We start from the raw sequence: 22500 nt of genomic DNA on the forward strand, positions 1-22500 counted from the left end.
GATAGGTAGCCGTGTTGGTCTGCCATAGTCAAAATAAAAAATATTCCTTCTAGTAGCACCTTAAAGACCAACTAAGTTAGTTCTTGGTATGAGCTTTCGTGTGCATGCACACTTCTTCAAGGAAGTGTGAAATAAATGGTTCTTTTTCCAAGGTGGGGGATTTGGTTCTTTCCAAATGTTCTTGGATTGGCAGAAACAAAACAGTATGTGACAGGGTCGACAGGGTGCAACACTTCTACTGGCCCAAATCACGCACTGGGTATGCCTGTTGTGCTACGTTAACACTGAGGCTCCTGCTACTACAGCAATGGGCAACCTGTAGCCGCCCAAATTCTACTGGACTCTTAACTCCCATCTGATTCAGTCAGCAGGCATCAAGGATGATAGGAGTTTTGAGTCCAGCAAAATGTGGACACTGACAGGTCCCTGATCATGGCTCAAATGGAAAAGCTCATTTGGACCGCAACCTTTTCTTCTTCTTTAGAGGTCTCCAATTACTACAACTCAATTTCTCCCTGTTGTATGGAAGCCACTGGCCAGGGCTCTGATCTTGAAATGACCTTGCATAACGCTGCAACGCTCGACAAAGAAACAAAGAAGCAAGTTAAGGTTGTGACAGGAAGAAGAAGCATCCCAGGATTCCACCTTCTGCCTTTTTTCACACCAGCAATTTCACATCAGTCTCCCCTTCTGAATCCTTCCGATGCACAGCATCCGTGGCTTAGGGAAGAAGAACATGTGATGGTCAAAACATGAGAGCATGACAACCAGACTTTAGCCTGGTATGCAACCAGAGCCTGTACATATTTACACAGAAACAATCCCCAAAATTATTGTTCTTGCTAGTTACGATTAATTTAATGGACTTCACCATAAGGTTCTAGGGTGGGTTGCATGTCATGGACCACCTGAATGAAGCACAGTTTGGGGACCCTTGTCCTAACTGGAGAAACAGCCCTGCAGGAACTTTAGCTAGAAGCTGTTTTGCTCCCCTGTGCTCATCCCAAGAAGTTCATTGGACTAGTAAGAGTAGATAAAACTTCCAAAGAGATTGAATCCAGTTCTCACCTACTTTCCAAGGAGTATTTGCAAACTGATAGGAATTTCCAGGAAACAGCATAGTCATTCCAGGTCACAAATCCTGAGAGAGACAGAGGGAAGGAGGAATGGTCAAGTCACAAATGTTGTCAGTGCCACGAACAACTCCAAAGCATGGATCCAAGATCTGAGAAACTTGATTAGGTTCCAACTGATTATCCATACTGCTGCATCATGCTAGCCTGCCATGAAACAGTTAAAATATGAGACTCCTTTACAGGAGCTCCCCCCCCCCCAAAAGAAGCACATGTTTTCTAGCAAAGGAGCCACAGGATAGTACTGAGAAATCTTGGCTGCTTCCATACTGGACATTTATTGTAGAACAGTTCACTCACTTTTTATAGGGCATCTTCACAATGTCATTAACAAAATATTCTCCTCTCATGTTTTGTCTGCTCAGCTTCTGTGGATTCTTTCACCCCCCAGGGTCTACTTCCTTTTTTATTACCCTTGTTCCCAGTGTATGAGCACACACAGAGAGACATACACATGCCTAAGCAAATCCCTGATCCCTCCCAAAAAAGCGCTTTGTAGAGGAGAGGTGTTTGTTTTTCACCATTTTGCAAAACCCAGGATCCCAAGTAGTGTTCGCCTGCCAGTCCATCAGGCTGTGAAGGAGGAAACGTCCGGTAATCAAATTTGGAACCATCTGTCCAGACAAAGTCTCCTTCCTAAGGAAAGATCAACAGAATCTTGAGCTAAAACATTCACAGAAAGAAAGGCTTGCTAAGTCAAAAAGAAAAAAGAAAAAAACCCACACATTGCATGTTGTACTAGGCCTATAAAAAGCCATGGAAAAATAGGGGGGGGGGGATATATGCCACCTTTCAGGGCAAAGCCCTCCCAGTGTGGATCACAAACAGCATATATAAATATATATAAGTAAGCTGAACTTTTGGCTATTCTGAATGGCTAAGTCAGCATAGTGTACCTTGAAAGTGTCATGAGCACCAATCCAGTAGGCCTTTCCTTTGGTGTGATCCAGTGGCTTGCCCATCAGGTGAAAAATGAAGTCATTCTCTTCTGGGCTGTGGATGGAGGCTAGGTGAGAGTCCCTGTCATACCTCTGGCAAGCCATCTGGGGGAAAATACACAGGGAAATAATTCACTTTCTGCTTAATTACAAAAAAGGTCTGTTTCACAAGAGCCAAATATCTGTGCAATGCCTCCCTCTTAAGTAGAGTTTGAAAATCAATGCAATTGGTGTCTAAATACTTTCAAATATTTCCCCACAACCATAAGAACTGCGTATCTCAACACAGTACCGTTAGAAAGCTCAAAAATTCCATTATTTATAAAACCAAGATGATTTTCCTTTCTAGTTTGAAACTGGACATAGAAAGTTGTTTTTTGTTATTTATTTATAGGCATTCATAAGCCACTTAATATATTAAAATCACTACACGCTGATCTCTAAGTTACCTGGTGAAGCAACAAAAACTTCAGATCAATCTGATGAAGTAGAACAGCTGTGTTTCATTAGTATAACTGTTTTGTAATGAAGTATAGAGTTCCTCTGGTTGCAACTGTTCTTGCTCTCATCAAAATATGCTTCCCATTTATCATTTTGCCATTTTTAATTTTGCCCAAAAAATTAAGGATGTTAGAAAAGCTTGCCCTTCACTGCTTTGGTGCAGATCCGTCATGTATTCACATGGTTTCAACTATCACCTTTTAATCAGATGCTTTTGTGAAGGGCAAATCATTCAGCACTCGGTTGTTTAGCGAGTGGAGGCTCCTCCCAGAGCAAAATAACTGGCAGCAAAGCAGAAGCAGTTGGGTAGTTGGGTGGGTGGTTTAAAGGCAGGGGTGCTGTGACTGCGTGTGTTTGTGTGTGGGGAATCCTGCACTTTGTATATGTGCATTGAGGTGCTCTTTGTGTGTTCAGGACTGCCTCTGGAGACTGTCACCTTTCTGCTGGAGGGATTCAAGCGCAAGCCATAAATTGAGGTATATAGCCAGATTTCCCTACTATAGCCTTTCCCCAGTACTTCATAAGTACCCAGGGCTCACAGGGCAATTCTCTAACTCCCTGCTGCTCTCAGATACCAATCCTGTGACAACATACAATGTTGCTAGATTCTGCACAGCAGCACTCAAAATTCATCGGAGGATGACCCATGCCACAAACCAGTTTTAATGAACATATCAGAGTGCTCCGTAAATTAATACTTAAAGTCTTTTATGTATCAACCTTTTATGCTCTTTCACACCTGCCCAGTGCTCCAATCCCTTCTTTTAGCTTCTTTTAGCTTCTTTTAAATTCTTACAGACTTTTATATTCACCTTCTGTTTTAATACCTTTTAGCTTTCCAAAACACTTTTCAGATTTTAAATGATTGTATCCCACCCTTTTATGCTGGTCTATGACCGTAATAAAGATTTGCATTGTATTGAGGTGTGCACAATTAAAGTGGACTAAAATGCACTAATGCATATTAACTTTGAAAGAAGAAACAGACTTTTTGTGGTTTGGAAAGCAGTGGGGAAAATCTCATTGAGAAGTGTTGGGTGAAGGCATCAGAGCACATCCATGGCTGAGAATGGTACCTGCTTTGCTCCTGCTTAATTTCTGTTAATATGTGGCAGTGCTTGGCTACGTGGTGACATATTTCCCTGCTCCCTGATAAACATCAGTGGCTGTCCTCTTCGGGGGGGGGGGCAAAGGAGAGCTGGGGGGCAGAACATTGCATCATTATGACACAGGTAATTGCCACTAGATGATATGCCAAGGGGGAAAGAGAGAGTTGTGTGTCTGCCTGGCAGGAAATAAGTGTTGGCATTTAATCTGACCTCAGTTTTGTGTTTTCCACAGTATGTCCAAAAATAAAAAGGTTGGTGGACAAATCGATTGTATTTCTAGGTAATCACTATTTATTTTCCCCAAAAGGACAGCAAAGACCTCTGCAATATGTTTTTCCACAGAGCAGCCTCCACTTCTCCTACAAATCTGGTCTAGTCAAGGATGTGTGACCGGTCTGTTTCTGTCCCCTTTGACATCACATCAATCACTTGCCTCTGCATCAGTCCAGGTCATTGGTTGTGTCACAGCTTTATAGCAGGCATTCTGATACTGCACCCAGCCCCTCTCACAAAAGCCACGGGCACAAAGGCATGTTTGGGAACAGGTACCTGAGGCAAAGAGAAGGAACCAAGATGGAGTTAAGAAGTTAAGTCAAATGATTTGGTCACCCTGCATTTCAAACTCTTGCACACTCCTAGAATCCTATTCTCTTTGTTTACAAAGAGGCACGGGTACTAATGAACATGGTGGCCGTAAACCAAATGATGGGAAACTTCAGCCCTGGAGACCAAATGCAGCCCTCCAGTTGTCTTTCTAGTCCTAGAGACTCTCCAGGCAATCTCTGCCCCTTAAACCACATCCCTTACCTGACCATCCCTGCACCACCTCTGAGTGCTCTTGCCTGTCTGAAATGTGCCATTGCTGATGGGGAGGAGGTGAGCGTGCATTTGTGTGATTACATTGCATGTGCTTGGTTGCCGTGTGTGTGTGCATGTGTGCACATTGTGCATGTAATATTCATACTTTCCCTGGTTTGTAAACATACCCATGGCAACCCCTCCCCCCCATTCTTCCTTTTCAATGTGCTAAGCCTACAAATCTCTCATGCTCCAGTTGTTTCCCTTGCTGCTTTGGACAAATCATAATTTGCCTTCAAAGGATAATCAGAAACCACAGCTTTGGAGAGGTTTCAAGCATAATTTCCCCAGTTCGGACACAGTGGGCAAGCTTCCCAAATCAGGATGGGACAGTAACTGAGCACAAGGGGGGGGGGGCGGGAGAGTGTGAACTAGAGGTAATGCTGTAATATAGATCACTGTCTGCTATTATCCTTTCCCATGTTATAGAGACTTATATGCTGAGAGACTGAAGGCCCCTGTGCTAAGTCAGTGCTATCTCAAACTGCTAAAAATCTTTGCACTGTAGGAATTGCTCCACACAGGAGAGAAATGGTATAAAAACGTCAGTTATGAGCTATTGATTCACAAGTCCAATGAATCCCATATGCCATCTAGCCCAGCTCACTCCCTGATGACATGATATTCTGTACTTTAGAGCATCCCACAGCAGCCTTTGTTGGATTTCCTCCAAGGAACAAGAACAAGGTATATTGTTCTGGCTATGAGCCGCTGTTTGGCTCAGAAACATTTCTCCCGAAAGGTGAGAGCAAATATACCAGCCCATTGGAGCAAATACAAAACAAATAGGTTGCCCACCAGTGGAGTAATAGGCCTGCCATTGTTAGAAAGAAGCATTCAACAGTTAAGAGGTTTTCAGGATGCATCCCCAATCAATTGCACTGCTGAACTCTGTGGAGCTTCCTTTCAGATAGGCATGCACAGGATCCAGAGGAAAAATGAACACCTAATTACTTTCTTGGGCAATCAATCATTACTGACATCATCTTCAAGTTTTAATCTAATTTGCCTGTATGCTTAACACTTGCTAAGGATAGCTGTACATGGTGTAAAAAAGCTTGTCAATTTATTAAAAGTCCTTGAATTCTTATTTTCCCTATTCAAAACACTAAATCAGTCTAAACTCACCATGGATGAAGGCAATCAGAAGGAAGGCACAGAGAGCAGTCCAAGTTCCCATTTCTGCAAGAAGGAGCGAAGGCGTGGAAGTCCAAAGTTGCTCTGTACTGTGGAGAGGAATGGGACCTGCTTTATAGGCTGGCCAGCTGTATTTCAAGAAGAGCAGTTTAAAAAAAGTGAACCGGATTCAGGAAGTTCTTAATCGTTTTTTAGATCTATGCAAATCAGGGGAATGTTTGTCTTTTGTTCAGTCCCCCCCCCCCTTACCTAATCTCACAACCACACTATCCCAGCAGAGTCAACACATCAGAGGGTCTGTGTAATCCAGGAATTAGTACACTTCACCCCTTCCAGAGCTGGCCCAAGACATTTTGCCACTGAGGCAAACCACAAAATGGTACACACACACCCAGCCAGGGAAGACCCTACCTTAGCTGGAGATGGACAAGAGGGGGGAAGAGCAGGACCCTTTGGTTTGATCAGGCAAGGCTATTCTTATGTAGCAGGGATATTTACAATAAAGCTACCAAGACATTTCCTCCTGCTTTTCTATATCCATATGATTATTGCAGTCCAGGTGTGCCAGGTATTCAGGAACTACTACTACTACTACTACTACTACTAATAATAATAATAATAAACAAACACGTCTTTCAAACACAGAAGCTGGATGATGCGTTCTCGGTTTGATTAAGCCAAGAGATATATCAGTGCCTCCTAACACCCCAAAGAAACACAAGTTAAGATCCATACATAAACATTGCGGGAGAGAATTAATATAAGAATGTATTCACGTTAGCATGAAAATTGTTTCTCATTGTTCAGTGAGCTGCTGAGATGGTGCTTAAACAACTGTGCCCTTCTTTGCATGTCTGCTTAGAAATAAGCTGCACTGAGTTCCACAGGAATTCATCCCAGGAAAGCAGGTGTAGAATTGCAGCCTAAAAACATCTGTTTCTTTTTGAAATGGTGCATTTAATTAAAACAACAACAGCCCAATAGTTGAACAATGCTTTATTGGGACTAACTCAAATGTCTCAAAAGAATGAGCAAGCATTTGAGTTGCAGAGTTGTTCAGGGCAGATACTAAGAAAAAACACGAGGGGGAGGAGAGGGAAATAGCCCCTTGAAAGGGATTTGTGCTTCTGATATGGTGCATTACACAGTCAGCTTTAAAATGGGGGGCTAGCCTGTGTCCCTCCAGATGTGGCTGGACTACGTCCCCCACTGGTCCCAGTTAGTATGGGCAATAGGAATGAAGGGAGTTGCAGTCCAGAAACACCTGGAGGGACACAGATTAGCCACCTATTTTAAAAGGCATTGTAAAAGAAAAGTGAGCGGCAGCGAACGATAAGGAAAACACACATCCTTATTAGGGCAATTCCATTATTTGGCCTACCTATTGCAAAATAGTGTGCAAAGTTCAACCATCGGGCTAGATGGTGAACAGAGCAGTGGGGTGATGGGTTAGAAGAAATTTGTTTCTGGCTGATATTGAAGCCACGGAGTCTGCAAGGCTTTTAAGTGCTTATGCTCACAATGTTAAGTAAATAAACCAGAAAATAACACTTGCAACTGTAAGTATCTTATTTTACCTTCTTTTAATGATTTCAATGGGGGGGGGGGTTGACAAAAAAATTTCCGCACCGGGTACCACCTGACTTTCCTATGCTTCTGGGAAGAAGGGGTGAGTGAAGAGCTACATCAGGAAGAAGGGATTGGGGTAAAGATCTACATTGGGAACAAGAGTGGGAGGAGACCAGCAGCATCTCCTATTTGCCAAGAGTTCATTGTGGGTGAAGAGCTGCAGAGAAGATGGCAGATCTGGCCTCCAAGGAGTGTGCTGCAGCTATCACTGCTATCATGGCGGCGGCAGCAGCAGCAATGAGCAATGTATTCCTTGGAGGGCCGATCTGCTTGCCTTGTGGATCTTGCCTCCTGAGGCAGCCACCTCACCTTGCCTCATGGGTGGGCCAGCCCTGTGTACTGCTATGCAAGGCCAATTGTCCTCTGCAAAACTAGCAGAATAATAATCGGTTCCAAACCAGATTCACCCCTCTCTTTTTTTTTCTAAAACAGGGAATCATGGCTATTGGAAGACAGAATTTGTGTTTTAGTTGTGGTTGTCTCTAACTGTGATGGTAATTTGTTTAAAACTATTTTTTAATGCTGTGTTTGGTATTGCTGTAACCAGCCTTAGGACATTCTGGTGTGGTCCATAAAAGATCTCCCCCTAAAGGCTGAGGTGGTATTTCTGTTAAACTCATTATCAGCGGGGCTAGTTTCACAGCTGCAAGAGTGCAACCTGACCACAAAACTGGTAGCAACAAGTGAAGGAGGAAATCAACAGTTGACTGTTAAAAATTAAAAACAACTCCATTGAAAGTGCAAGGAAGCTCCTGATATGTACAGTGAAAAACAGGTTGAGTAAGTTGCATTTCAAGGACTGTGGTGGGAGGAGAAATGGTGAGGTGTTGGCAGTGCCCTAGCATGGGTTGTCGGCGCCTCGGGTGCGTGTGCTGGGGAGCAAGGAGTGGAGGGTGGCCTCACCAACCCAAGCCCTCACCACTGACCAAGCCAGGGTGATCTGAGCTGTCAGCGAGTGAGGTGAAGTGAGGAGAGGGAGAAAGAGGCTTGAAGCTGTCCCTCAAGGAGGGTGGACCTGAGGGCTGTTCACAAAAGAGGGGACAGCTGCCGGAGGCTCTCACCTCTCCTTGGTTGGCGGCTCCCTCCATCCAAGCTGTCCCAGTGGTGGGGCAAACAAGGGTGTCCCTTCACCAGCCATGAGGAGAAGGAGACGCCTCTAGTGCCCCAGTCCTGAAGGCCCGGCCTGGGCGCAGCTTGACTTGCCTCCTCACGACTCTGCCTTGATGAGGCATCTTGTCACTGGGGCACCTTTTTGCGCCCCCTCGCACCTCTTCAAAAATCTGCGCCCAGGGCCAGGGCCCCACTGGCCCTCCCCACATTATGCTCCTGGGTATTGGGTTGATTGGGATGAACTCTTTGGACTCTATTCTGTAATGCATTGCTGAATAAAACTGACCGACTGGGAATTGGGTGTGAACTTTCATACTAAAGGACACGGGCGCGCTGTAGGTTAAACCACAGAGCCTAGGACTTGCTGATCAGAAGGTCGGTGGTTCGAATCCCCGTGACGGGGTGAGCTCCCATTGCTCAGTCCCTGCTCCTGCCAACCTAGCAGTTCATAAGCCCGTCAAAGTGCAAGTAGATACATAGCTACTGCTCTGGCAGGAAGGTAAACGGCGTTTCCGTGTGCTGCTCTGGTTCTCCAGAAGTGGCTTAGTCATGCTGGCCACATGACCTGGAGGCTGTACGCCTGCTCCCTTGGCCAGTAAAGCGAGATGAGCGCCGCAACCCCAGAGTCGGTCACGACTGGACCTAATAGTCAGGGGTCCCTTTACCCTTTACCTTTACCTTTCATACTTGAACACCCAAGGGAATTTCCCTGACAAGGCTTGACAAGATGGCATTAAATTATGCTCAAGATACAGATTCTTGTTCTTTGACTTAAGGTGCTCCCCTCACGTGCTTGCAGCCTTTATCCACCATAATGTTTCTTGCTATGGGTTTGAGGAGGCACCAGCTAGCATGAAGATTTTATGTTGGAACATGTAGTCCCTGGGTCTGGGGTTGAGCCATAGGATAGAGGGAGAGCATCTCTTTTGCATGCAGAAGGTCCCAGGTTCAACCCTTGACATCTCTAGGTGGGCCTGGGGAAAAGACTCCTGCTTGAAACCCTGGAGAGCTGCTGCCAGTCATTGTTGACAGTACTGAGCTAGATGCACCAATAGTGTGACTCATAATCAAGGAGCTTCCCATGTTGCTAGCAGGACTCAAACAGTAGATTGGCATCATCCCCGTTGGTCTGTAGATTGGCATAATCACACTTGTCTGAAAGCAGCTGGAGTTTAATAGATACGCATAGTGCTTAGCTACTTTCTTAAAGTCATGGTACAAGAACTATGCCGGATGGGCACAGGTAGGAATTGGCAATTGCATTTCGAAATACTACAGCCGAATTCAAACATTTGTTGAACACAACTGTGGTGTTTCCCCCCAGCATGGCAAGACAGATCTTTCATTGTCCTCACAAAAAAATGGACTTCCCCAGTGATTCCAACAGTCATCAATATTGCCCCATTCTTCGGGCACAATGTGTACCTTTTTATTTCTTAAAGAGCTGCATACTTGCTAAATTATCTAAACATTCTTGCGCCACCAACTTTTTTAAAAAAGGAAACCAGTTCTTCTAAAGTTGCGAAACTGTTCTGAGAAGTAGGAGAGCGAGCAGAGTTTGTGATGTCGCAACCATCAGCCAATTGATGCTATGCATGGGGGGGGGGGAATTGTAATGAGCTGGCAGAACTGCCTCCTGCCCTTGAGAGGGCTAGGTATGTCTAAAGTACCCTCCCACTCTGCCACTCATATAATGAGATGAGTGGGGAATAGTAGGCGCTGTGTGTTTGAGACCTGCATGAGTGTGAATCTTGCATGTGTTCTCTGTGTGAGAAAGGGAATACGCAAGTGAGAGGGTGAGTTAGCCAGACCAGTGCTATTTTTCTAGAAAAAGTGGTGCTGGAACTCACCATGAACACCTTCTTCATTCTCTTAGGATGGCAATGGTGCCCATCTGAGAGGTGCTGGAACGGAGTTCCGGAGTTCCCCCTGGAAAAAGCCCTGGCCATTCTAACTGCCTGCATGTAGCCTCCCTTGTGGGCGCGCGCACGCGCGCACACACACACACACACACACACCCCTGCCCAGATTTGGCCAAGGGTGATTGTGGCCCCTGGGTTCATAAATATTAGCCACCCCTGCTGTATAGCATAGTCAATCTATTTTTACATCTTGCAATTAACTTTCTGTCTGCCTTTCCTAAATTTCTATCCTACCCTTCCTCCCAAGGCAGCCCCAGGCAGCAAATAATAAAGTAGCAGAAGAATACAACTTTAGGCTATAGTGCTAAAGGGAACTACTTACATATTAGGATCATCAAAAGCAATCCTGATTTAGAACACATTATGACTCAGAATACTTGGTGCATATCAATTATGTGAAAATCCTCCAGACTTAATTCCCACTAATTAACTAAAATGCTTTCCAACATATTACAGGGAGCATTAGCGAGTAAACCAGTCTGGCAAGGAATGAAAAGCTTATTAACAGTAATTTGGAAGCAAAAAACCCCCATAGTAATAAAAATGATATTAAAAGCAATGCAAAATATTTATGATAACATCTGAAACAACCAAAACCTACTAAAACCAGCTTGGAGCTCCCTAGATTACAGGAGATGGCACAGCTCACCCTAGAATAGTAAAATATAAGACCACAACCAATACTATGCTTTCTTTCCCAGTGCAAAAATCAAGGCTGTGGGGGAGGAAAGGTGTCAGAACTGGGGCATCATGACCAGTCCTTGGAGACTTTGCATACAGATGTGGACCCAGCTTCTGGGGCTCAGCAATCCTCAAATGTAACTGCGGAGGACAATGTTAAGGGAGAACAGTCTGTGGACCACGCCGGGGGGAGAGGGCTGGACTTTAAGCAAAGTTTCTCAAGTGCAGAACTGAAATCTGCAGTTCTGCAACATCACTGGCTCACTCAGGGTCCTTCACTCCCTTGTACATCTCTAAAGAGAGAACACCACTGGAGCCAACTAATGACACCAGAGGGCATGGCTCCAAGCCAGCCACATAGTTGGACTCTGATCATTGTAGAAATCCAGGCTGAGGAGCCTTTGCACCCCCGCCTTGATGTTGTTGGAATATGACTCCCATCATCCTTGACTATTGACCCAACTCGCTGGGGATGATGGGAATTGTAGTCCAACAGCATCTAGAGGGCCACAGGTTCTGTTTCCCTGGTAGAGGTAGTGCCTGCTCACCAGCCTTATTTATCCTAGGAGCTCTCCTAAGTCCTGCAGTGCCTGAGTTTGTTTTGCTACTTGGCATCTACAGTGGTATCTTGGTTCTCAAATGCCTTGGTTCCCAAACACTGAAAACTGAAAGTAAGTGTTCCGGTTTTCAAACGTTTTTCAGAAGCTGAACGTCTGATATAGCTGTCAGCTATTGTTTCCAGGGCGCCTGCACCAATCAGAAGCCGTGCCTTGGTTTTTGAACATTTTGGAAGTCAAACGGACTTCCGGAACGGATTAAGTTCGAGAACCAAGGTACCACTGTATTTGGCGCTTTTGTTTTTGCTATTTATTTTGCGTTTTTGTTTTTGAGGCTTTTTCGGTTAATTTGTTTTTGTGACTGTGTGGAACCCACTTCAGTGATTGATTGATTGATTGATTGACTGATTGATTGATTGATTGATTGATTGACTGATTGATTGATTGTGTGACTGCGGAAATGGATAAAAGCCCCCCATTCAAACAATGACTATCATCAGTGCAGGTAAGAAAAAGAATTTAATTTTAATTTTTATCATTTACAATACTGTCTTTTTTATTTTATAGTACATTACATTGGTTATTACTTTCATTTTATGGATCATTGGTCTCGTTAGATAGTAAAAGTCATGTTAAATTGCGGGGTTGTTTTTAAAAGTCTGGAATGAATTAATCCATTTTGCATTACTTTCTATGGGAAAGCACGCCTTGGTTTTGGAAAGGACTTCTGGAATGGAGTAAGTTTGAGAACCAAGATACCACTGTACTAACGTCTACCTGCTGCATCCCTGTAAGATGACTCTCCTCACACCTTGCTCAGAACCTCATTGGTTCACAACCTGGCCAGAATTGGATACCTTGCGTGGCTGCAGTGAACACACTTGTGATGACTTTACTGCATGTCCATGAACTAAGAAGCTCAGTTCTACAAGTTGTGAAGTAATGGTAAAGCAGATAATATTTCTAAGCATATGCAGAAACACCATTCTGTGGTTCCTGAGTAACTGCAAACTGCTTTGAGGTTTTATTACAATCGAGTGAGATATAAAAATGTCGTGAAATGAATAAATAAACACAGCCAGTGCTGCATACAGGCGCTGAGAGGGCTTTCCTACACATTTTCCAGCCTGCAAAAATCACTTCTATATAAGAAAAAATGGAGAGCTTACACTAAATTTCCACATGTAATAACACTACATGTCACAATGTGCGGAGAAGCTGCCATAGCCTGTGGCTTCCCACTGCGTCTACAACCCGAATACAGAACATACACAAAGGAGTTTGTCACAAAAGTGGCTTTCATGCTTTTTCCTACACCTTTTCTATGTAAGAAAAGGTTCACAACTAAAGTGGCTCCATCTCTCACACTGTAATCCTTTGCATGCCAGCTCATAGGCAGTAGGCTTGGCATGTAGGACTGCAGCCTTAAAGCATTTCAAAAAGAGGTCTAGAAGGAAGCCATCTGAAAAAAGTAAATGCTGCAAGGACCTTACCTTTATTTTTTAGACTTTTTGGACTTTTCCTTTAAAGCATTTTTAGGAACATAGGAATAGCTTGCTGGATCAGGCCAGTGGTCCAGTATCCTGTTCTCATAGTGGCCAACCAGATGCCTGTGGGAAACCAAGGAGCAGACCATGAACACAAAAGAACTCTCTCCTCCGGTGGTTTCCATAAACTGGTACTCCGAAGCATTGCTGGTAGAGCATAGCCACCGTGGCTAGTAGTGATTGGTAGCCCTCTCCTCCACGAAATGGTCTGTCTCCTGGGTGAGTGAGTTTCATAGTTTGACTATGCACTGTGTGAAGAAATACTTTCTCTGTCCAGTTGAGGGGAGATCTAGAGTGCATGTCCCTGGCATGGGGTAATTGGGACAGATTAATGATTCTACTGGTTTACCTCCCGCCTCGCTGCCCAGCAGGCTCCCTGCCTGAGCTGACAGAGCTGGTCTCAGCAGTGGTGTTGAAGACTTCCAGATTGCTGGTTCTGGGGGACTTCAACATCCATGCCAAAGCGGTTGGCTCTCAGGTTCCCAACATGTCATGAGAGGCTACCTGGGAAGCAGATGCTGCAAGAGACACGATAAATGTAACAAATGACCCCTGTTGGGAGAGGGAATGGCATTTAATGGCTGGAATCCTCAACCACGTTGTACTTCCAGAGAACTGTCATTTTCCAGGTGAGATTCGATCACATACTGGCAAATTCAGGTACAGCAATTAAAGTGGGTCTGGCGTCCTTGCACAACAAACCTGCTTAGAATTCTTTTTGCAGTAAGGAAAGCGATCCTGCAACCATCCTGGAAACAAGTTGGGAGAAATGCTCAATCAACTAGCCTCCTGAAAATGTCCACAAAGTATTATTACTATTATTAATTGCCCACCGTTCATCCTCAGGTCTCAGGGTAGATTGCAACACTTGTGGCCTGACTCGTAGACTGTGCTGCAACATTTTATCATAGGTCCGACTTGTGGCCGCTGATTATCTGTTTGAAAAATTATGTTTAAAAGCAGCAGGAAGGTTGGAGACATCTGGTTGGCCACTCTGAGAACAAGATGCTGGACTAAATGGACCTTTGGCCTGATCCAGCACATTCCTCTTAGGTTCTTATGAGGGAGTGAAATGTTGGTGCCAAATTATGGAGAAAAATTTGTGACCACACAGGCAATAGTACCTAACAGCTGAAATCCATAAACTCCTCAGTTCAGGGCTCCCCTTGCTGAAGTCTAGACAGTTTCAAGGCTGCTATAAAAGTGAGCCTGCGCTGCTGATCGTAATAGCTGATGCCTGTAATTTTGACAACCTTGGCTTTGATCTTAGTCTTCAATAACAAATTAGTTTCACAAGTACAGAACAAAGCAAAACCCAAGGTCTTTTGCAGTTCTCATTCACTTAGGGCACATGAAGATGAACTGCAGGGTATATATAACTTGCAACAGTGAGTTCAGAGACAGGGAGTGGTGAAAAGTAATCTGAACATATGACAATTCTTAGAACTTTATAGGGACTTATTATCATTCACCCTGAATGTGCCTGTCACAGTGTTTGCTTAGGAAGAAAAGGCTTGATTTAGAAAACCTGTTTGCCGAGTTCTCTCCCCCCTGCCCATAGAATTGTAGGTAGATCTCTACTGTAGAGATATGTACCGGTAGTCTGGCCCACATCCAATTTTTCTACATGGCGTATTTGACCTCCCAGTCATTTTTCCTTTGTATCCTCCACCACCTATGCCTGGGCTGTACCACTTCAGACTGCAAAGAAGGGGTCTGTTCAAAATATAAAACAAACATGCCGGGAAGACTATCCAAATCCGGTGGACGCTGTGAATGGTGTTGCAAGTTCTAGGACACAAGTTAGCACTGTCTTGTAAGGGTCACTGCTGATACTGTTGGTAGATAAGCTCTAGTAGGCTTCACACATTTCAATAAAATGTGTATTTCATCTGCTAAATAGGTACTCTACTGTTAAATCAGTTTTTGCCAACCTGATGTTCTTTAGATGTTTTGGACTGCAACTTCCATCAGTCCCAGTGTGATCCACTCAGTTAAGTCATGAAATGTGGATCTGCACCCAACAATATCTGTGGTTTTGTCATAATGACACCAGAGGGTGCAACTGCACAGTATCACAAACTCTGCAAGCTTACCATCCTGCTGTCTTGGGAAACACCATCATGCTGATGTCAGCATCGCCCTAGAGCCAGTGCACCAACTGGACTCTTGCACCTCAACCCCGACTGGGCTAGGCGAGCTGGGTAGCACCGCCAGAGACCTCCTTCTCACAGGAAACGGTCACAGTGCTGTGGACTCACAGCTCAGAGCTGAGAGCACCGGATTCACTGTCTCAATAATACAGTCGTTGTGCAGCAGAGTTTTGCAGAGTCTTGCAGAGTATAAACCACTCGGAGAGCAGCTCTGTAGAATATCTTCCTTTTATTCTATAACTACAACTATGATACAAAGCTATATACAGAGCTGAATATTCTAAGCATAAATCAATGCTACACTGAGAGTCTGCAGCTGCTCTAACAGCAATCTTATCTCTAGGATCTCCAACACTCTCACTCTCTCCGATACACTGACTGACTGACTCTCTCTCACACACACAGACTGATATGTTGCTGGGCAGAATAAGTAGATAGGCAGGACACGCCTCCTTCTCTCTGGAGAGTCAGCAGAGACCATCAGGAGATGATCAGGAGATTCTTGTGTATGGGAGGGGTGAAATCTCCTCAGCTGAAGCATTTGGATTAGGGGTTTTTGCATTTTCTTCTAACACGTCTCCCCAACAAATAAAGGAGGACTCCCCCCCCCCCTGATACATGGCAGTATTTTACTGTACTGTATTTTCAATACAAACTCTGAAAGCAATATCCATACAATCCCAGTATGGTATGCTAGGATCTGGAATGCTTAGCTGCTTCCTTAAAAAGCTCTTTAAAGAGAAACAGACTGTCAAAGCAGAAGGCCAACGCCCTATGTAAGAAAAACAAAACAAAATCATTAATGTAAATGTTACTCCTTTTGTTTGGAATTAATACTACCCATTATTAAAAATATTTATTATTTTTAACTTTATTTCGGAACATTTGAAGTTCTGTCTATGTGTATTGAGTGAAAAAGAAGTATGTAGTCTTTTTTAAAATGCATTTAAAAATTAAATAAAAGGCCTTCACCAATAATAATTATAAAAACCGTCCCTGTACAAGAAGTTTTAGGAAGCTAAAAGATTCAAATATGCCACAAACATATTTTATTTACTTCATACAATTTATATACTGCTTGATTGTAAAAAAAACCAAACAAACTTCAAAGCGATTTACAAAAAGAGGAAAATAATAAAAAACAGTAAACACGCTTTAAAACAACTAGTTGAAACATTCAGATAATAATAATTAAAATCAGTGATCATCATAGCAACACAAACCACTTGAAAATTGCTGAGGATCTTGGCAGACCCCTTCATGATTTTTTCACCTGTTGTAGCAATTGTAATGTGCTGCACTAAATGCTGTATAATTTTTCACTGTATTTTTATTGCCTCTTCTTTTCTTGTAAATTTGTATGTTATCATGTTACAATTTGGATTCCATAGGGTTCAGATAGCAATACAATAAAATGCAATATAAGAAATAAAAAAGCAATTAAAGATACAATTAAAAATCAATATGAATGTTTAATGAAACAAACAATGCAGATGATAAACTGAAGCTGAGGAGGTGGGATTCACCAACAGTGACTTTCAGGGTCTTTCAGGCTAGTTTCTAAGCAGCAGTGCCTTCAGGATAGGACTTTGGGGGAGATATCCACGGCCTCATTTTGCTTTGACTGCCACGTGCAGTGGTACCTCGGGTTACATACACTTCAGGTTACATACGCTTCAGGTTACAGACTCTGCTAACCCAGAAATAGTACCTCGGGTTAAGAACTACGCTTCAGGTTACAGACTCCGCTAACCCAGAAATAGTACCTCGGGTTAAGAACTACGCTTCAGGTTACAGACTCCGCTAACCCAGAAATAGTACCTCGGGTTAAGAACTACGCTTCAGGTTACAGACTCCGCTAACCCAGAAATAGTACCTCGGGTTAAGAACTTTGTTTCAGGATGAGAACAGAAATCGTGCTCTGGCGGTGCGGTGGCAGCAGAAGGCTCCATTAGCTAAAGTGGTGCTTCAGGTTAAGAACAGTTTCAGGTTAAGAACGGACCTCTGGAACGAATTAAGTACTTAACCCGAGGTACCACTGTAATCTAACCTCCCCACAAACAAATCAGAATAAATGCTCCTTAAACAGCCAGTGCCATCTAATCTCCCTGCAAACGAATTGGGATTAATATACAGGTCCTCTGGAAACGCTCCCACATGACCCAGTTGCTCCACTGTTGTAAACCTAGCATTATATCTCCCAGAATTATGACAGTGATGCTGGCTTCTAATTTGACCCCAGAATGTCCCTATTTCCCCTGCTTTAGAGAAGGCGTCCCGGTTTCTGATTGAATCGGAATGTCCCACTTTTCCTTAGGATGTGCCTATTTTCATTAGAGAAATGTTGGAGCGTATGGAGTTATTTGACTCCTGAGTCTGAAGGCAATCCTGTATAGTGATATTTTTTTAAAATTTAATGTTTTATCATGTTTTTATATATGTTAGAAGCTGCCCAGAGTGGCTGGGGCAACCCATTGTGGGGTATAAATAGTAAAATTATCATTATGGAATGAGACGTTCCTATTTTCATTGGAGAAATGTTGGAGGGTATGGAAGGAGTCTTGATTTTTTAAAAAAATGCTTTCCACATCCACATCTAATCTTGCACCTTTCTAAAATTTATTTATTGGGTGTGTGTTTTTCTTTTTGTAAATCTACCAAAAAATAGAATAGAATAGAATAGAATAGAATAGAATAGAATAGAATAGAATAGAATAGAATAGAATAGAATAGAATCCAGGAGCTCACCAAGACAGTGCTAAGTTCCTCTAACTGATATTTTGTCGCCGAAGTACGCTACAGGATCCTGCCCTTGCTGGAGACCCACAGAGATGAAATAGATTGCTCGCCTCTTCTTCCCTTTGGCAAATGACTGTACTGTTGAAATGGTGACGAGATCACACTGGCCTGTTTATTCTGAATGTTTGTATGTGATGCCAATAAAGGTTTGACGATGATGAATAGAATAGGGATTAAGGAGTTTTCTCAGGTGAAGGGTGTATGTGTTGTATCCCGTTGGTGGAAAAGCTCTGTGGGGGGGGGACATGGGGGTGTCAAGGAGCATCAGTTGAGGGGAGTGAGAAATGTCCGTATTTTCACCTGAGGAATGTTGGAGGGTATGTAGCCATCGCCAAACACCAGCCTTCTCTACGTATGGGCTGAGTACACCCTATAACTTTAATTATAGTTCTGTGAGATTTTCCCCTGGATTTGGGGGCAGGCGGGTGGGCTGGGACAGTGCTTCAACCTGCTTCAATGTATGGTGAGTGTGTGCAGCCATAGCAAAGGGAGAGGGAAGCTGTTTCCGGCTCCAGGGTGAGGGCCAGCTGTTGTTGACCTTGCTCCCCACCCACGCAGAGTAAGAGGCAGAAGGGGACTGGCGTTGCATGCTGAGGTTATTATAATGTGGCGCTTATGAGCGTTTTGTCTGCTGGCTATTTTGCTGCAGAGAGAGAGAGAGAACCTGCTCTCAGGAGAGATGGGAGAGGAGCATGGTGGCTGGATTAATTGGTGGTTTTTCTGTTTCTCTGCAACGGGGTTAACTGATGCTCCCAGCACACAACAAGTATGATGGATGGGTGCGTTGCAATGTTGCTGTTTTGATTAATTTATGGCCACCCAGCTGTCTATAAATAAGTCATAGCATATACCGCAATTGAAAACGGCCATTTCGGTCAGAAAAGTGCAGCAACTTTCAGGCAGGTGTTGGGCCCGTGCTGGCCAGGGGTGGGGGAAAGCTCCTCTCATCCTCCTGAGAAGAAGTGATTCAAAGAAGCAGTCCAAACCAGACAATCACCTGAACGGGACAGAAACAATATGTGGAAGTCTGTGGCAAAGCAGCACAATCGGTGTGCTGCCATATCCTCATTCTGGCCTCCTTTTTTATGGTCAGGGCTGTGGCGGGGGGAGTCCCGCCAGCCCCCTTTCCCTTCCACAATATTTTCAGTCCTCAACTGCTTCTTTGCCTGCTGGGAGCACCTGTTTCCTGTAGCTGATGGAAATTATGTGTGCCCATTGAACAGCTGGGGCTGCGAGTGTGTCCAAAGGCTGCTGGGGGAGGGGTGCAAAAACGGACCGAGGGAAGATCCAACCTGGTCACAGCATGCCACGCTCAGTGCTGGAGGGACTGCAGGGTGTGAGAAGGAAAACAGCCATTTTTTGTTGTTCCACACTGCTTTTGTTTTACCCAGCACACATTGGGGGTGAGGGTAGAGTTTAACTGGAGACAGGGTTTAAGCCTCTGGATGTCTTTCTGAGCCATGAAATATGCGAGAAGTAATCACAGAGGGCTCCTTCACAAGGCTGTTTTTTTGTGGTTGCACAGCAATTGCTGCCAAGCCTTTGATTCATCTCTTTCAGGGACTCTGTGTGGCGGCAGCAATATTTGAGCAATATTTGAGTTGTTTTTCCCCGGTCAGTGTAAGCAGTCGTGTGGTGAGTGTGCTGCACAGCAGTGTGGCCAGTCATAGAATTGTAGAGTTGGAAAGGACCCTGAGGTTCATCTAGTCCAGGCACAGGCAAACTCAGCCCTCCAGATTTTTTGACCTACAACTCCCATGATCCCTGGCTAGCAGGACCAGTGGTCAGGGATGATGGGAATTGTAGTCCCAAAACATCTGGAGGGCTGAGTTTGCCTATGCCTGATCTAGTCCAAACCCCTGCAACGGGGATCGAACCTGCAACCTTGGTGTTATCAGCGCCACGCTCTAACCAACTGAGCTATCCAGGCACTTTCTCCTTTATTCTGCCCACCTCAGAGGGGGTGAGGGCGTCTCAGAGAATCCCCACCATACTGCAGTTCCCAGGGTTATTTCAAGGAAGCCATGGCAGCTAAACTGGATGAAAACCTGGTTGCGAAGAACAGCGTTGCCACATGAGCAGAGGCCCGTGTAGTATTTGTGCATAGGAAGAAAGAGCAATCTCAGAGAGAGTGGCACTGTGTAGGACCATGTAGGACCAGCCCAAGACATTTTGTTGCCTGTGATGCAGCAGAAAATGGGGACCTCCCCACAAGTCAAAATGCTTTGTACTCAAGGCAGACCAAATTGTTTTGGCACCTGAGCCACAAGCACTTCTTGTGAAGGTAACAACAGCAGCAGCAGCAGCAACAACAACACAATTTGCTGCCCTTTTTGGACCCCCAAACCAGCTGCTTGAGGTGGCCACCTCATTCCATTGGGGCTGGGCCAATGCAACTATGTACAGAGAGATAGGCAGATCAGCTGGGATCATATGCACATGCAAGGATCAAGACTGGCACAGCTGAGCAGCCCAAGAATTGAGCCCCTCAGAGGATCCATGTGGCTTTGGTGTCTACCTGGTGTCTTGCCCCAAAATGCTGGCAGAAGAACCTCCTGCTATAGCTTTCCACCCCCTAGAGTGAAGCTGGGGCCTCTCTCATGGCAGAGCCCCACCACCATCAATGGTCCTCCTCTCCACCAGAAGAAGCCAGTGGGGAGCATCCTAACCCTATACACCCACGGCAATTAAAAGGTGTTTTCAGAGCTCCAAGCTCAACTGTCTCTGTATGACTCCAACTCCAACTCCCTGGTTGGTCCCTCCCCTCCCCTGCACACTTTTCATAGATAAATTTACGGGAAAGCCGGCAGTCATGTGGCTCTGCCTGTGCAATCCAGAAATAGTTTTACCACATGACTGAAGGAAGCAAAAACTTACCCCAAGAGATTACTGATGAAGACGACAGCAACCGATTTTGACTCATTTATTTGAAATCTTTCTATACTACCCCTCAGTTTTAAAAACTTCTCATGACTGCTTGACAACTCATCAAAAATAAAATTTAGTCCAGCAGCGCATCCAAGCACAGTGCTCAAGCATCAGTAAGGAGCAATAGCAGCTAAAAGAGTGAAATCAGCATTGTAAAAACAGATTCCCTCTAAAGTGCTTTGAGTGTGAGCACCCTACATTGAAAGCACATTCCTTGCACATTTAAAGGACACAGCTTCCCCAAAAGAACCCTGTGAAGGGTAGTTTACCCCTCACACAATTATAATTCCCAGCATTCTTTGGGGGGGAATGTGCTTTTAAATGTATGGTTTGGATGTGTGATATACCAAGAACAAGAAGGACTAAGGAGGAGCAAAGTATCTGTGAGCATCCCTCTGTGAGTGTCATGTTCAAGGGGTCCTGGCAAGCCATACTTTGGCTTTGCTTTATCGTTTTGTGCAAACCGATGTTTCGTATGATTTTGCACCATGAATTGGGGGTCAGGGAAGGAAGAGAAATAATTCATTGAAATGTTTTAGAGTTACTTCTATTGACCCAACAATGTACCAAATCAGTTCTCCCATGTAGGGCCAGCCTGTCCGTGAGACAAATGGAGGCAGCTGCCCCCGGTGGCAGAATCCAAGGGGCAGTGCCCTTCCAGGTCCAAGTGATATCTCGCAGGATTCTCATGAGATCACGTGGGAAACTGCCGCTCCTTCTCCTTGCTGCTCTAGCACTGTCGTAGGCACACCCACACCCTGCCTGGAAACTGAAGAGAACATTTGCGGCCAGCAAGATATTGTGGGGCTCTCATGAGATCTTGCCAAAAGCTGCCACTCCTCCCTTTCCCCAAGACTGGGGGATGTCCCCCTACCTGCCACTGCCAGAGAAGGGAGGAGAAGTTGTGGCTTCTAGGTTTTGGTGAAATCTCACAGACCTCTCATGAGATCTTGTGGACCTCTTGTGAGATCTTGCTGAAACCAAGAAGACACGCTGTGGCACAGGGCCATCTTTAGCAGATGCAGCACCGGGGTGCAAATATCTGCCCAGTGCCCCAAATTACCACGGCTAGTGTTGGGGTGGCCATAGCTGCATACTGCCAGCCATCCGGGGGGGGCAACTCTCCCCCATGCGCTGTGGGAGAGCGATCCTTGCAGAGGCTTGGGAGTGAAGTTGCGCCCCTCCCAAGCCTCCATGGGAGGAGACCGCAGCTTCCCTCCCAAGGTTCCTCAGGAGGAGAGCAATCCCCACAGAGGCTTGGGGGAAAGCTGCCCGCCCGCTAGCCATATGGTTGGAGGGGCACAGCTGGCGAGCGTGCAGGGAAAGGGGAGGCCGCCGGCAAAGCCGCGCAGCTCCCCCACTTGCTGGGGCGCCCCTGAGAGGTTGGCGCCCTGGCGCAATGCACCATTAAGCCCTATGGGAAAGACGGCTCTGCTGTGGCACTCCATAAGAGTAACACTGAGACTGGTAGAGGAAGCTGACAGGCAGTTGTAAGAAG

The 22500-nt window shown here is 44.9% G+C and overlaps 1 protein-coding gene across 1 annotated transcript; it reads right to left on the reverse strand.

The window, feature by feature from the left end:
* Positions 1 to 133: 133 nt before the first annotated feature.
* Positions 134 to 5824, reverse strand: LOC308471612 (C-type lectin Cal-like). Its single transcript, XM_080995837.1, has 6 exons — positions 5668 to 5824; positions 4115 to 4230; positions 2030 to 2176; positions 1655 to 1769; positions 1069 to 1141; positions 134 to 720 (listed from the first exon to the last, which is right to left on the reverse strand). The coding sequence occupies exons 1-6, from the start codon at positions 5717 to 5719 to the stop codon at positions 678 to 680; spliced, it is 546 nt and encodes a 181-aa protein (XP_080851963.1). The 5' UTR covers positions 5720 to 5824; the 3' UTR covers positions 134 to 677.
* Between the last annotated feature and the right edge of the window lie 16676 nt (positions 5825 to 22500).

This window comes from Podarcis pityusensis (assembly GCF_964106645.2).
Source record: "Podarcis pityusensis genome assembly, chromosome: 1".
Taxonomy (NCBI): domain Eukaryota; kingdom Metazoa; phylum Chordata; class Lepidosauria; order Squamata; family Lacertidae; genus Podarcis; species Podarcis pityusensis.